At 33.2% G+C, this 16,703-nt stretch overlaps 2 protein-coding genes across 2 annotated transcripts; both read left to right on the forward strand.

The window, feature by feature from the left end:
- The first annotated feature begins 2,484 nt into the window (after positions 1-2,484).
- LOC134689569 (uncharacterized) lies at positions 2,485-3,803 on the forward strand. Its single transcript, XM_063549541.1, has one exon. The coding sequence runs from the start codon at positions 2,488-2,490 to the stop codon at positions 3,793-3,795; it is 1,308 nt and encodes a 435-aa protein (XP_063405611.1). The 5' UTR covers positions 2,485-2,487; the 3' UTR covers positions 3,796-3,803.
- A 4,687-nt stretch (positions 3,804-8,490) lies between these two features.
- On the forward strand, positions 8,491-16,271 carry LOC134689787 (fibrinogen-like protein A). Its single transcript, XM_063549756.1, has 5 exons — positions 8,491-8,881; positions 10,071-10,219; positions 12,643-12,739; positions 14,648-14,812; positions 16,051-16,271. The coding sequence occupies exons 1-5, from the start codon at positions 8,491-8,493 to the stop codon at positions 16,269-16,271; spliced, it is 1,023 nt and encodes a 340-aa protein (XP_063405826.1).
- The last annotated feature ends 432 nt before the right edge of the window (positions 16,272-16,703 follow it).

A 16,703-nucleotide genomic window follows, 5' to 3' on the forward strand; every position in this document is an offset into this window, starting at 1 on the left:
GATAATGAACGCAATACAAAACTTAAAATTGTACACAAGAAACTAAAATTAAAATAATACAAGACTACCAAAGACCAGAGGCTCCTGACTTGGAACAGGCGCAAAAATGCGGCGGGGTTAAACATGTTGAGACTATTTACCTGTATTATTGGCTCAGATGAAATGTTTTATTTTTGCGCAAATGAAGTATAGTTTTTGGCGCAAATGAAAGATTATATTGGCGCAAATGAATTGCTGATTTGCACAAAAGCAAAGCACTGCATAAAAGCTGCATTTGATAATGCAACAAAAAAAAACACACATCCAGTAGCAAAATACAAAGTGGCAGATACAAACTTTTATTATTTTTCGGTAGATAAGAAACTATGAAGGTCAACTACAGTCAAGGCCTCATTACAATGGATTTTTTCTTGAAACAACCTATTCAATTTGACTCTTTTCAAATTGGTGATGCTTTATGAATGGGGGATGTCTTAAGGTAAAAATAGAGTCAATTACCTATACGATATTGCATGATGCGTACTAACTCGATATACACCGTACGGTTACTTACATCCACTTCATTTGAACTTTGGTGACAATTGTCTCATTTGCAATTATACCACACCTCCTTATTTTTAAAAGTAACGCGTCAAGATGTTTATAGGTGTAAGAAGACTGGGCTTGCGGTCATAACACTTTTGAGAACAAAATTCGTACTCAGGCCCAGAAATTAATCCGTCAAAATTCTGTAAGTACTTGATTAGATGTTTCGAGCAAAGGTTTATGACCGAAAACCCTGGGATAGAAGTAATAAAACTTTGCTCAATGCTTAGAGCACAAAATTCATGCTCGAAACATGAAATATAGCATTTTGATAGGTTGTTTTTCGAGTACGAGTACAAAAAACTGACTCGAAAATTTATGACCGAAAGGTGTCAGATGTGGAGCTTAATTTGCAATACCCATCAAGAGAACCTCAGGTCCCAAGGTTTTTCATGAGGTTTGTGTTGCTCAGTCTTTCGTTTTCTGTGTTTTGCTTTTTGTAGATTATTAATTGTCTTTGGTATGTTTTTGTTATTTTGCAATGACCTAGTGAACTCGTTTTCGACTAATGAGTTTGAACATCCCTTTGGTAGCTTCTGCCTCTCTTTAGGTCGATACCACTGCTGGTGGACGTTTCGTCCCCGATGGTATAACCAGCTCAGTAGTCAGCATTCATGTGCTGACATTAATTATCATTGATCTGGCTATATTTTTAAATTAACTGTTTACAAAACATTTGGAATTTTGAAATAATAAGGCTTTTCTACCTCAGGAATAGATTACCTGAGCTGTATTTGGCAAAACTTTAGAGTATTTGGTCCTCAATGCTGAAATGAGTACTTTATTTGGCCTTTTTTACTTGTCTGAATTCGAACGTCGTTGATGAGTCTGGCGTAAGTAAACAAATTAATCCTGGTATCTATGATGAATTTAAATATATTGCAAAGATATATACATTATTTTTCCTGTCACTGCTTTTCAAGATTACCAAAGACCCATTGCAAATCATGCAAATGTGGTAGAACACTCAATACTCTGGAAGCGCAAATCTATCAAATACTATAGAAAAAAATACAAAAGTCTGAATTTTGTCTAATATAAAAAAGAAGATGTGGTATGGTTGCCAATGAGACAACTGTCCACAAGAAACCAAAATGACACAGACATTAACAACTACAGGTCACTGTACGGCCTTCAACGATGAGAAAAGCCCATGCCGCATAGTCAGCTATAAAAGGCCCCGATAAGATAATGTAAAATAATTCAAACGAGAAAATAACGGCCTTATTTATATAAAAAAAAATGAACGAAAGTCAGATATGTAACACATAAACAAACGACAACCGCTGAATGACAGGCTTCTGACTTTGGACACCCACATACATGAATAATGTGGCGGAGACTGCTTTTCAAAAATTTAATATTGCAGAACCTGATGGGGAATTTGTGGTCATTAACTATATATTATCAGTTCCTACCTAAACATTCGATGAAAACAGTAGGTCAGAGGAATTTTGTGTAAAATTTGTTTGAAAGAAGCTATTAGTATACGATTAACATTCTCCCTTTATAATCTAGGTTTGTTTTCATTCACTGAAAGACAACAAAACCCCGAAGATAAAGATCTATGGTCTAGTAAATAATGGTATGAAAAAACAACAAGAGGCCAGAGCTGTGTAACTAACATGTTATGATTTTGTTGCTTGACAACACATATCGTATAAATTGATTGAAAAGGTTTTTAGAAGAGACTTGGTATTCTTCTGTGATTAACAGGTTTCTTCTCCCAACCGGCATGTATATTGATTCATATAAGTTTGACTTTATAATTTCAGAATATCAGAATATCATAACAGGACAAACCAATGTTTAAAATGAATAAGCACAATGCATTATTTTTTAAGTATCTAAAAAATATATGTTATAAAACTGAGCATTTGATTTCTCTTTTATAGTTCGAAGATGAAGCTGCTGCTGGTTTTCGTGTTATGCTTAACATGTTTACAGGCCGAACATGCAAAACAAAAAAAATCAAAAACCACCGATCATATAACCAGTGGTCTAAATGCTGGCAAGGGCATCGCTGAAGCCGTTGCACTTTCAACTGCGCTTCCCGCTGCGCTAACAACAGTTGCAGCAAGTGTTGTACCATTTCTAGGAGTAATTGCTCCGTTTTTATCATTTATTTTTGGATTTATTCACACAGGACCATCACCGGAACTACTTGCTATTCGAAAGCTCCATAAAGATATTGATACTCGGTTCGATCAAGTAGACGCCAAATTTGCTGATGTGAAGAGGCAAATAGATTGGAATACCGTGAAGGTCCAGTTTTCCGATATTGAGCAAAAAATTAACGCCGTTTACCGCAAATATAAAGAAATGTACCAAGCACCAAGCAATGCTCTTAACGGAGAGAAACAATTATTTATCAGCAACTATGATAGTGATTTCCAGAATAGTGGAATTAAACTGTACGACGGAGTAATGAATGCAGGAAATGTTTTCGGGGAAGGACTTTTAGTTCCGTGTATGAAGTATACGCAGTATGATAGGAAAAGATGTGGAGCATTTAGTTCAGGAATACTTAAATTGTTACTGAGAGCAGCCGAACTGGAAATTGCATATTTGCAACTAAAAGGCCTAAGTGCAAACGTAGACTACCACACAAAACAATGGAAATCTCGTTTTGACCATGTTCGATCTGCAATGAGTCATGCCGATGCAACAATAGCTGCAAAATATCACGACCAGTCAACCATTGATATTGACAGGTATACACTAGATCATCCAGGGGATAAAATGAACAATCATGACTGGGCTAATAACATGTATAACTTCCTTACCCAAAAATACTATTGGAGGGACTGGATGGTCATCTCTTACAAAGATGTTACTGGAGGTGATGTCCATTGGAATAAAGCATGTGGGGGTTATCTTAAGTTTAGGAACCATGGTCGGAACATTGCAGTAGCGAGTGTTGATAAGAGGACACATCATTTAGACATGACCAAAGCTAAAGCTGTTGTTAATGCGGTACATGATCATACCACAAGCAAAGGCCACTGCCGACCACACTGCGGAACGATTTACCATAGAGTAGATTCCCATTCAGCCTATGAAACTTTCCCTACCGAGGCGAAAGATCATTGCTCACCTTATGTGGCAATTGGTGTAATCGACAATGGCGCGGCACCAGTGTATAAGGCACCATCCAGCCGCCTCGTTCTAAGGAATGATAAATATAACCACATTCACGTTTTTGGATGAACGGGTGTTCTACAATAAAGCTATGCAATTGACGTATTGTTAAATATGGGCCATTTTCTCTGAAATTAAAAAAGTTAAAAGCTTTTCACATTGACATTGACAACAATAATGGAAAAGTAATCCGTTCGTACGGTTTGTTTTTCGTGATAACAAAAGAGATCTTTTTGTCTTGAGATTTTTATTGGCTTTTTGTCTGTTTGAAACGCAATCTAACACGATCAAAATTATTCATTTTATGTTTTATACGTGTAGTTTGTTTATTTCAATCACGTCAAATTCTAATTTAACATAAACAATGTCAATGTTATATTTTTTCCAGGGTTTTTGAATTATTTTTACAGGCTAGAGCTTTACTTTTGAAATTAGACCAGTATTTATTTCATCTTAAAAGTATAAAAAATATCAAGATATATGAAGGGTAAAATAAAAAAAAATACTGAACTTCGAGGAAAATTCAAAACGGATATCAAAAGGCAAAATCAAAAGTTCAAACAGATCAAACGAATGAACACCAACTGTCAAATTCATGACTTGGTACAGGCATTTTCCTATGTTGATAAAGGTGGATGGAACATGGGTTTAAAGCTAGCTGAACCTCTCACTTGTATGACAGTCGCAATAAATCCCAATAAAATGTGATGCACGGTCTAAATAAAATCAGAAACTTTTTTTGGATTAAAATACACTGGAGAGTTTGTTATTGATATTTTATTATTCACATACACCAGTATCAAGAGTATATTGGGGAAAATCACCAGCATTCAGAAGGAAACACGAACATTCACACGTATTTGGGGTAACATTCTCCAGCATTCTGGGTAAATCACTTCTTTTCACTATGACTCACCAGCATTTTGAGTAATTCACCAAATACAGTGTAGATGACTAATTTTCACAAGCGTAATGTGTAAATAAATTAACTTTCTCCAGCATTCAGAGTCAATCATTGACCATTACCATAACAATGAGTTAATCATTTACAAGATTAACACCCACAAAAATTCAGATATCACTAATTTTTACAAGCGTCACGATAAAAGAAAATAACGTTTGCCGGCATTCAGAGTGAATTGACCAGAATTATAAGTCATTATCGTTCACAAGAATTCAAATTAATTACTATCATAAACTAGCATTCAGAGTGAATCACAGATAGTGACCAGAATTATGAGTAATTCATTATCGTTCACAAGAATTCAGATTTATGACTATCATTAACTAGCATTCAGAGTGAATCACCGAAAGTGACCAGAATTATGAGTAAGTCACTATCTTTCACAAAAATTCAGAGTTATTACTATCATTAACTAGCATTTAAAGTGAATCACCGATAGTGACCAGAATTTTGAGTAAGTCATTATCGTTCACAAGAATTCAGATTTAATTACTATCATTAACTAGCATTCACCGCGAATCATTAACTCTCTCTGGCATGCACATTCTGCTGCATTTTGGGTAAATCATTAAAAGAGGGACGAAAAATACAAGAGGGTCAGTCAAACACATGAATCGAAAATAAAGTGACAACGCCATGGCTAAAAATGAAAAAGACAAACAGACAAACATTAGTACACATGGCACAACATATAAAACTAAAGAATATGCAACACGAACCCCACCAAAAACTTGGGGTGATTTCAAGTGCTTTGGAAGGGTAAACAGATCCTGCTCCACATGTGGCACCCGTCGTGTTGCTCAGGTTATGACAAATTCGGTAAATAGAATAATTCGGTAGGTCACATTTATGAAAAGGAAGGGGATTGCAGTTACGACGTAAAGAACATATCCGATATCATCTGTAAAACGGTTATTCCATAACGGTCAACCAACTCGTGATGGCGTCCGTATAATTTACGAAGGGATGATTTGAACTTCACAATTTGGAACTCTTGATTTAAAAGATTCCTTGCGAGCAGCAATTGGAAAGCTGAAATCATCTCTTTTGTCGTCAAAGTTTGTTTTCATCGATGCTCATTCAACAACATTTGTGGTAAATCATTAATATTCACCAATGTTCAGCGTAAATGATAAACATTCACCCGAATTTAGGGTACTTCACTAATGCTCATACTGCGTCCAAAGTAAATCACTGCCTTTTTCAAGAACTAAGAGTAGATTTACCAACATTCACTAGTATGTGGATAGATCATTAAGATTTAACAGAATGAAGAGTAACTCGATATCGTTTTCCTGGTTGTTTTTTTTTACAGTAAAACACCAACATTCTTTATAGTTCCGAGAAAATCCCAAATTTAATCAGCATTCAAAGTAAATCACTAATTTTCCACAGCAGCAGAGTAAATAGTTATCATTCACTAGTATTCAGAGCAGATTACTTACATAAATATTTTCCTCCTAACATACATTGTAAGTTTATTTAGAAACTTTAATACTGATATTTGGAGCCGATTCCTTTGAGTAAGTAGATAAAGGTTGTATATTTTATTGCTTGCTGGCTAGCTATCCGTGAAGTCATTATTAGGTAAATTAAATTACAGTCATTTAAGAGTAGCCATATATACTAATCCGACAGATACCAATTAATCTGTCGAAAGGATGTGATTATACCTTACCTTATAATGACTTCACAGTTCAGCTCGCAAGCAATTTGATATTTGTTTTTCGTTCGTATAATGATTTTGAAATTTTAGTTTTGCCATTTCTTACGGGAATTTCATAACATTGAAGGATTGTGCCTGATATTCATATGATGAACTCATAATCTTTCAATCAAGGTAATTGAAGTCTGGAGCTGGCATGTCAGTTTACTGCTAGTAGTCTGTTGTTATTAATGTATTATTGTCATTTTGTTTATTTTCTTTGGTTACATCTTCTGACATCAGACTCGGACTTCTCTTGAACTGAATTTTAAATGTACGTATTGTTATGCTTTTACCTTTCTACATTGGCTAGAGGTATAGGGGGAGGGTTGAGATCTCAAAAACATGTTTAACCCTGCCGCATTTTTGTGCCTGTCCCAAGTCAGGAGCCTCTGGCCTTTGTTAGTCTTGTATTATTTTAATTTTAGTTTCTTGTGTACAATTTGGAAATAAGTTCGGCGTTCATTATCACTGAACTAGTATATATTTGTTTAGGGGCCAGCTGAAGGACGCTTCCGGCTGCGGGAATTTCGCGCTACATTGAAGACCTGTTGGTGACCTTCTGTTGTTGTTTTTTCTATGGCCGGGTTTTTGTCTCTTTGACCCATTCCCTATCTCCATTTTCAATTTTATGTTGAATGAACAAATGAATTAAAAATTTCCATTATATAAACAATAGTGTGTAAGCAAAACAAACAGACATAGGTAACAATGTCAAAAGTTATTGTACATCAGTCAACATTGTGGTATGATATTGTTAACTATAGAAGCAATCTATGTCATCAGGGAACACAGATATTCTATAGATAAAACACATAAGCAAAAATGAGAGACGTGAATAAAAGAATGATCATAGCACAATAACACAATGTCGGGATGTATGAATACAGAGCCACTCCAAAATGATAAAGCCAATCAATGGATCCCCGGACTAAACAGCAAAGGTCAAAAATATACAAAGACAAATCTATCACGTAATTAAGATAATATTAATAAACAATTTAGTACTTTTAATCTGCACCTCAAAACCATGCCTGGCTCATGAAGTTTATACGAAATATTCATTAACTAGGACTGGGTATTTTCCGCTGAACGTTTGTTTAGAAAAATATCCTTATGCTTTCTTATTGTTTTATTCTTCATTTGATACATCTTAAAAATAAGTTAAACCTGGTTTTATGGCTAGTCAAACCTCGTACTAATGACAACAAACAATTTAAAGAACGTAGGACAGCACATAAAAACAGCACAACAGAACCACGTATTGTCTGTCGCACGAATGCTTTGACGCCACAAAAGTGACGTCACAGGTATATTAATTATTCTTTTTTATTTAGCATCATAACATGATTCACGAACCAATATTGAAAAGTGTATTTTAATCAACCAGATCAATCTCAGTTTACTGTAATTACATTTATGCTTCACACATTGAAAAGTTATTTCAAATACTTGCAGTGTTACCTACATGAAATGGAAAGCATTGAAACCAATTTTACCATGCAATTACAACATGTACAAATTATGTCGCACTGACTTTAGATACTATTTGAATACTCGCGAAATTATCATTTACAATCAAACACTTTTGAAATTACCGACCTTTTATAATGGATGCCCTTTATATCTAAGTCAAAATAGAAATTTATATTTGATGTTATATCAATTAATACTGAATATTCATGACTTTGAACGCACTATCAGCTCGCATATTCAAAATATATCTTTACGATATTTTCATAATTTAATTTGGTTTTGCCGACTACGATCTGAGGAATAAATTCATTTATTTCATACAGATTAATTTATCAAACAAAATTCCTACAAGATTGGAAACATTCAATCAGCATTCTGTATTTACATTATAAACCATCATGCTTTGTTTATCCATATGTAACGAAATAAACTGTAAAGAGAAATGTTTATTATATGTTTATAAATAAAGTCAAGATAGATTATGAATATACTTCAACAGTTTCTTGTGTTTTATTAAAATATAAAGCATGTAATAGGAGTGAATGCAGTCGTCATACTTTTCATTTATCTTTAACAGTAACACAAAGCGAGAAATATATTTCAAAACTCAACTGGTATAATGCAGTGCTATTGGAAATTGAATTCAAAGGTTATAGTTGTCTTTTGTTTGTTCTGGTGTGGAGATATATATGTAGCAGCATTATCATCAGACACTAAAGATATAGGTAGTGAAGATCCATTAACTATACCTTTGATAAGCGACAAAGTAGTTCCATTGGTTGCCATGCTAGATACCAAAACTATAAACCGGAAAATTAAAGTTTACATCAGAACACTCATGAGGAGTATGGTTCGACCTTCTGTGCAAGAAGAATTGCAAGATGTTCTTAAGACATCATTGAGAGAGGACTCGACAAAAGACTTGATCAGAAATATTACACTGCAGGAAATGAAGGACATTCTGGAGCAGCAAGGACGCGATGAACTGTTCCATCCTGTCAATAATGAAGGTAAATACAATATTATCGTATTTAGGTGTATCGAAAACAAAAATCAAGGAATTTGATACCAAGGCGGAGACTCAACGTTAAAGGTCATATGAAGCGCCCAAAGCTTACTTTACATCCTGTTTAACCTAACAGTAATGTTAATATTTGTTAATGGCCTGCTGCATTATTGAATAAGATTCATAGAAATTTCATTTGGTGATGATTACAATAAGTTTGACCTGAAAGGTCTTTTTATATAAGTTTAAAGTAATTATAGGTGAAATAAAAAATAACAACCAAATAAAAGATATCTAAGAAAATGTAAAACTTTGATTACTTGAATGTACAGACAGAATCTAAATGTTATCATATTTTAATTGGGGTTACTAGATGAGGTAAATATACAAAATTCTAATGCAACAATATTTGTAACGTTCATTTTGATTGGATAACGTCACTTATTTACAAGGCCTCAATTGACAATAGGCATCAATTGACAATTGATGCTTTGGGACGTACGCGCAAGCGCAGACGGCAAATGACAGATTTCAAATACATGTTTAACGTTATTTTCTGTCGGTTTCATTAGAATGGAGATAACAATATTGTGTGTTAAGCTCCGACGGCATCAATTGGGGATTTGTTGGTCGCAAATACCCGTTTACTGTCTCCGCTAACGCGTCGCCGCCAGTAAACTTAATTTGCGACCATCAAATCCCCAATTTAGGCCATCGGAGCTTAAAATGAAATACAGTTATCTCCTAACTGTACGTCTCCACAACCAAATCAAACATGTTTTTATCCTTGTTCATCTAAGATCTTCTGTATAGTTTGTTGTTTGTTGTTTGTCACTGCATCAGTTTTTTTATTTGCTTTTTACCAGTGTGTTGCATTTTCTTATTTAGTTTAAATCTAAATGCAACCTTGGCATTGTTGCACTTGTTATATTGACATAAGAAATTCTTACCTAATTACCCGATTCAAAATTTCAGACATCTTATAATCATAAAGATGCATGAATCAACCATTTATTTGTTGGGGAGTTTGTTATTATAGCATTTACAGGTAGCTGATTTATATTTTTGTCTTTCACTAACTTTTGTTTCTCGAAGTCCCGTAAATATTATTGTTTGCAGATTAGCACAACCTGCAAAATATTTCAGTTACATGTAAACATGTCAAGTTGTTGTTAAATGAACTTTTTTTTCAGAAAAAAGAAAACAGCAATATCCTAAAGACTGCACTACGATACATAACCATAACCCTGAAACGACTTCTGGTGTACACACAATATATCCCGTAGACGAAAAGGCAGAGAGAGTTTATTGTGATATGAAAACAGACGGAGGAGGATGGACAGTACGTTTGTTTTAACTGTAAAATAAGCATTATAAATGGACTATCAAACAACTTATTTTCGCGGATGCTTTATTTTGAGATTAGACCTTTTTAGTACATTTCGGGGCGATTTCACTTCTCCATTTTCAAATTTACTGGTTGTTGTTAAAAAAGGATGAACATCCATGGTTTAAATATTTGCGACAATTCAAATCCGCATTATTTTTCTATTTGCAAAAGCTGCGAGAATAAATCGCTAGTGAATATAAGTTTGGTTTACAGTATATTACAATTTAATATTTGCAACAGGGTTATTTGCGTAAAACAAGTAAGCGATAGGTTGTTTTTTATTCAGAACTCCGAAACTTTGTTAATGTAAACATATGACCGAGGAATGTAAGTAATCATCGGGTAAATGTATTATGTAATGGTTGTTTAAATTTGCGAATTTTCTTGTAAGAATACGCTGTCATTTCTAATTGCAATGGACACCCCTAACATTTGATTCGTCTAGCTGCACATTCAAATAACGTTATCTATCCATTCGTTTTTGTTCAGTCGAGACCTACCTTCATATGTCTCCATTGACATACTCTATGGTGCCTACCTGTTATGATTTACTAAATTAATGAGGTACTAGTCCTGAAAATTCATTAAATCTTAATCAAAATCAATCCACCATTATTATTTGAAAATATCATATTTCCCTAGTATAAAGACTGATTTATCAGTGACTATATGCCACAAATTAATACGAAACACGCGTTTTGCGTACTTAATTTTTATTTTGGTATCATTATAGTCCATTTGCCAATTACCGATTTGATTCTATTATTATTATACACTTTTTAAATAAATTACTTCCCTTTGTCAATCGTGGACTGGTTCTATACCAGACAATATTCCCCTTTGCCAATGCAAAGCATGATGAATTGAAAGTGATGTATCAGCAGTTTAACTAATTTTTCATTAAAAATAATTTCTGATGTCAAATTCATTTAGCTAAAAACAAGTTAATGTAATTAAAAGATTTAAAAATCTTATAGATTGCTCACATTACGCACAGGTAAATTTGCACTTTGTGCTAGCTCTCTATTGTAAATAAAAAAATAATGTCCGTCATAAGGGAGACAACCAAATTATGGATCTCTAATAACAGGGTCAATTACGGGAATTGGCAAATAGTCTATTGTTTTAATGAGTTTGGTGTTTTGTCACCATTCTTCCCACAGATCCAGTGACACTTTTGCGAAGTGACTGTATCATTTGTGATGAAGAGTTTACCAGTGATTTTAGATAGTTTCTATATGGTTTGAAGACAAAAAAATCAAATATTGACACTATTAGTTTATTGATCGTATTTGTTCATTTAAGAGACAAAACGTAAGCGTGTCCTTCCATTTTGATTAATGAATACATGAACATTCGCTTTTGATTCAGTAACTAATTATTCATTCGTATTCAGAAAGAAAACAAACTAACACTATGCATATTAGATAAGATCTACAATCTGAGGTTCATTGATGAATTTAGGGAAAATCAAACTGCAACTCAAAACAGGTGGCATATTTATTACGTGCAACACGTTTGTTTTGCAACATAACACCTGAAAATTCTTTATCAATCTTGTATGATTCATTTACTTGCGAATTATGTTGCTTTCTTTTTTATTTTAATTAGTAAAATAAGTATCGTTGTGTGAAAAATTATTGGACGGTGGCTCGAGGGTTCAAAAATTTCAGCAAAAAAATAAACCTTTATTTTATCATTTCAAATTTTAGCCATAACACTATTAGTTATTACTTTATGACATGGTACAAAAAACAACCCAAAAAATCGATTCGGTTTGGCCACAGATGACTTTTAAAATGTTTATATCATTGAAAAAGCTCCAAACTATCTCCCTTTGGTGCAAAAACGCAATTTTTTGGCATTAAATTTGAAATATCTTTTTTTAACTCATGGGTGACCTATATTTTTTATACTTGTTTTCAAATAAGTTGTACATAAACTAATTAATTGTAAAATTTTAGCGATATCTGTAATTAGGTTATTTTTGGAATTCGATATTACCTCTATTTCTCCTTTTAGTTCAACAGAAAAAAAGGACATTAACAAAAATGTATGCTTCTTCCGGAGGCAGACTGTGAGCTACAAAGAACGGTGACCCCATTTTTTTATGGAAATTTTTCTTTTAAGTATATGATTAAGTTCTTTTATTAAAAAATATAGCGAAATCCTATATTAGAAAAAAAAAGATTTATACCAAGGAGCCCCCTTAAGATTACTCACATCATGAACAAATAAATCCACACCCTTTGCTAACTATTGATTGGCAAACACGCATCTCACAAAATTATTAACTTAAAATAATAATAATAACAATATAGGATTTATCTCTTTCAAATGGGTTTTAATGGTTTAGTTAAAACATTTTTTACTAGGTTATTCAGAGAAGAATAGATGGATGGTCTCAATTCCAGAGACCATGGATAGATTATGAAAATGGATTTGGAACGGTTGATGAGGAATACTGGTTTGGTAAGTATGAGATGAAAAACTAGCATGCTTTCTTAAGTAAGTATTGCGAAAGGTGATATATATATATATATATATATATATATATACAACTCGTCTAAACATCAACCCAACAATGTTAGATCTGTAAATTTGCTTTCGCAAATTTTTGGTTCTTCCCTCGCCGGGATTCGAACCCATGCATTGTAGGGTTGTCACTGACTCAGACGTACTTATATATATATATATATATATACAACTCGTCTAAACGTCAACCCAACAATGTTAGATCTGTAAATTTGCTTTCGCAAATTTTTGCTTCTTCCCTCGCCGGGATTCGAACCCATGCTACTGTGATATCGTGACACCAAATCGCCTGCACTATATATATATATATATATGATAATATATAGAATTAAAACCAGAAGCTATAACTCAAAAGATTATAAGTGAATGATACAAAAATATTGATAGTTTATGGAACTCCCTTTTGCTACGATGTTCAACACTTTATCGTAGGAATTTTTTTCAACAGTTTAAATATTCAGATAACAATTCTAAGACCAGATATGAGTATACCCTTAAGGCCTAAGTATATATACAAGTCGTTACAAAATTGTAGAGAAAAGTAAAATGATCTATTCGGTTAAAATCTCGCTCTGCACTATAAAATGTAGGACACTAAATAATTTACGGGATGAATTGGTGAACGTTTTTCCCCGTTAATTAAATATAAAATAATTTAATTTTAATTTATCGATACAACTGTTGCAATTATTTAGTTACTTCTGTTACATTTGTATAAGAAAAAAACTTAAGTAAAACATAATGCAAAAATTTTCACAGTAAAGTTTACGGATAAAAAAGACAAAGAATACACGTACATCTGGCCACGTCCACTTGTATTTTTGTCCATCTGATGAGTTAAGCCTTTTTCAACTGATTTTTATAGTTAGTTTTTATGTTGTAATGTTATACCGCTGTCCCAGGTTAGGGGGAGTGTTAGGATCCCGCTACATTTTGTAACATGTTTAACCAAATAATATTTTTTTTATATTCATAAAAAAAACTAGCATTGATAAATATGATTTGGTAAATAAACTACAAAATGTATAAGATAATATTTTATTGTTTCTTATCTTGTTGATTCGAATAAATTCACATGCGTTTTGCAATACTGAAAATTTAGTAATTATTGCGTTGTTTTTATTCATGCGAAAAATACGACAGGTTTATAATCGCAATAATAAAAACTCGCATTTTAATTTGTATGCCCAACCTTCGATAGTAGAAGGGCATTATGTTTTCTTGTCTATGCGTCCGTCCGTTCGTTCGTCCGTCCGACTGTCCCGTTTCATGTTAAAGCGTTTGGTCAAGGTAGGTTAAAGTCCAATCAACTTGAAACGTAGTACACATTTTCCCCATAATATGATCTTTCTAATTTCTATGCCAAATGAAAATTTTGACTTTAATTTCACGGTCCGCTGCACATAGAAAATGATTGAGCGAAGTTCTGGTTAAAGGTTTTGGTTAAAGTTTTTGGTCTAGGTAGTTTTTGATGAAGTGAAAGTCCAATCAACTTGAAACTTAGTAAATATTTTCCCAATGATATGATCTTTCTAATTTTTCAACCAAATTTAGCTTTTGACCCCATCTTCATGGTCCACTGAACATAAACAATGATAGCTCGAGTGGGGCATCCGTGTACTATGGACACATTCTTGTTTTTATATGCATTAAACAGGATTTTCTCAACAAAGCAAAAGTTGAAATCGAATTTTAATCTAAAATGACAAAATTCGCAATAATGAATGCTTGCAATAATTTCTGAATCAAAGTAAAAGTAAAAACATGAAACCTTTTTGTCTGTCCCTTTCTTTTACTAGTTAGAGATGTTTTGTTGTAACGCTTCTGTACCATATATATTTACAGGAAACAAAAACATTCACAGCCTGACATCCAGTGGTAACTATGAACTTAGAATAGACCTGAAGGACCTGTCTAATACAAAGAAGTATGCTGTGTATAACACCTTTGTTGTTGGAGACGCGGCGTCTAAGTACAAACTGACTGTTGGGAATTATAGTGGAAATGCAGGTAATAAAATCATCTCAAATAGATATAGGAAGATGTGGTATAAGTATCAATGGGACAACTCTCCATCCAAGTTTCAATTTTAAAAAGTCAACCATTTGAGGTCAAGGTACGGTCTTCAACACAGAGTCTTGGCTCACACCGATAGCTATAACGGGTCCCAAAAAAGGACTAGTAAAATACCATTTGAACGGGAAAACCAACGCTCTAATTTATATAAAAAAAACGGTAAACAAATAATCATATAGCGATCAGTATTTTTTGATTTATTACGTTTTTCAAGAATTATTTGTTTCGATAAAGTTCCAAATCCTGTCATGAATAAGATTTTACATATATACGTCAATAACTAATTACAAATGAAAGACTTGAATATTTAGCCATTTTGTTTTTATTCTGCAACTAATGACAGTAAAAAACCAATTTATTCGTTTATTTGTTTTGCTGGACAACAAAATCATCTTATCTGCTCTAGGTGAATACATTTTTAATCGGTTACCTTCAGATACTTTTCTCAAATAGGAAAAATAAAGGCAACAGTAGTATACCGCTGTTCAAAACTCATAAATCCATGGTCATGCTGTTAGGCTACCGAACTGGTAGAATCTTCGGGACAGGAAAAAACAACAGTACTCAAGTTAATTGAAGGGAGTTAAAAATAGACAAAGTGTACACATAAAGAGATTAAACTTGAAGACCATGATAATACGTTTCTGTATTGCTTCACCTGAACGACAATTAACCTTATATCAGAATTGATTTGTATTATGTTTATTCTTGATATACAAATGATATAGGTGAAAGTATGGCTTAAGTATGGCTATATCAGAATTGATAAGTCATTCATAGTATGTTTATCATTGATAAAGGTGATAGTATGGCTATATTATGGCTATGTCAGAATGGATAATTGACTTGTTGTATGGTTATCCTTGATAAAGATGATCGACGATAGTATGGCTATATCAATCTCCGGCACTTGATAATGAGTGTAGTGTTATAAAGTATTGCACGGAACGGATATGTGATCTCTGCGCCGGAAATTGTGGCTATATGTGAATTGATAAGTAATTCGTAGTATGTTTATCCTCAATATAGGTGACAGTATGACTATAGTATGGGTATGACAGTATTGATGAGTAATTCGTAGTATGTTTATCCTTGATATAGGTGATAGTATGGCTATAGTATGGCTATATCAGAAATGATGAGTAATCGTAGTATCTTTATACTTGATATAGGTGATAGTATGGCGATCCATAATGGAATGAAGTTTTCTACGATAGACCAGGATAATGATCTAGATAGTGGAGCTGATTGTGCGAGACCGTATGGAGCATGGTGGCATAACCATTGTGGTGCCAGTTGTCTTAACAGGAGATTCCTTAGCAAACTGTGTTGGAATACTCTCAAAACATACTCGGCAAAAACGTCAGTTGTGATGTTGCGAAAATTAAAATAAGGGAACTATTTATAAAACATGAAAAGTTTAATTTGAAGCTTAAACAAAAATTTGTTCTATAGTCTTATGAATTTATTTTCGTGCATAACACTTAATTCAAGATGCAACATGTATGAAATAAAATATAAGGTCAGAACAACACAATGAGATAGATGAAAGTTAATGATGCAGCAATATCCGGATAAATGAACCAAACAAATTTAAGAAATAAAACATTAGGAAGGTAACAATACATTTTTTGTGGAATGCTCCAAATAACATTGAGTATTTATTTAAATAAAAAGAGTAAAAAAATGATCTAACAATAACAATTTTTTATGTTAAAAAACGAAGCAAACAAAATAAACAACAACAATTAAACAAGGAAACATTCAGACGTGACATATAACTACACAAATGTATCTTTGACAAAGTTCGTATGATGAGATCAGT

Source organism: Mytilus trossulus, chromosome 11, assembly GCF_036588685.1.
Source record: "Mytilus trossulus isolate FHL-02 chromosome 11, PNRI_Mtr1.1.1.hap1, whole genome shotgun sequence".
NCBI lineage: Eukaryota > Metazoa > Mollusca > Bivalvia > Mytilida > Mytilidae > Mytilus > Mytilus trossulus.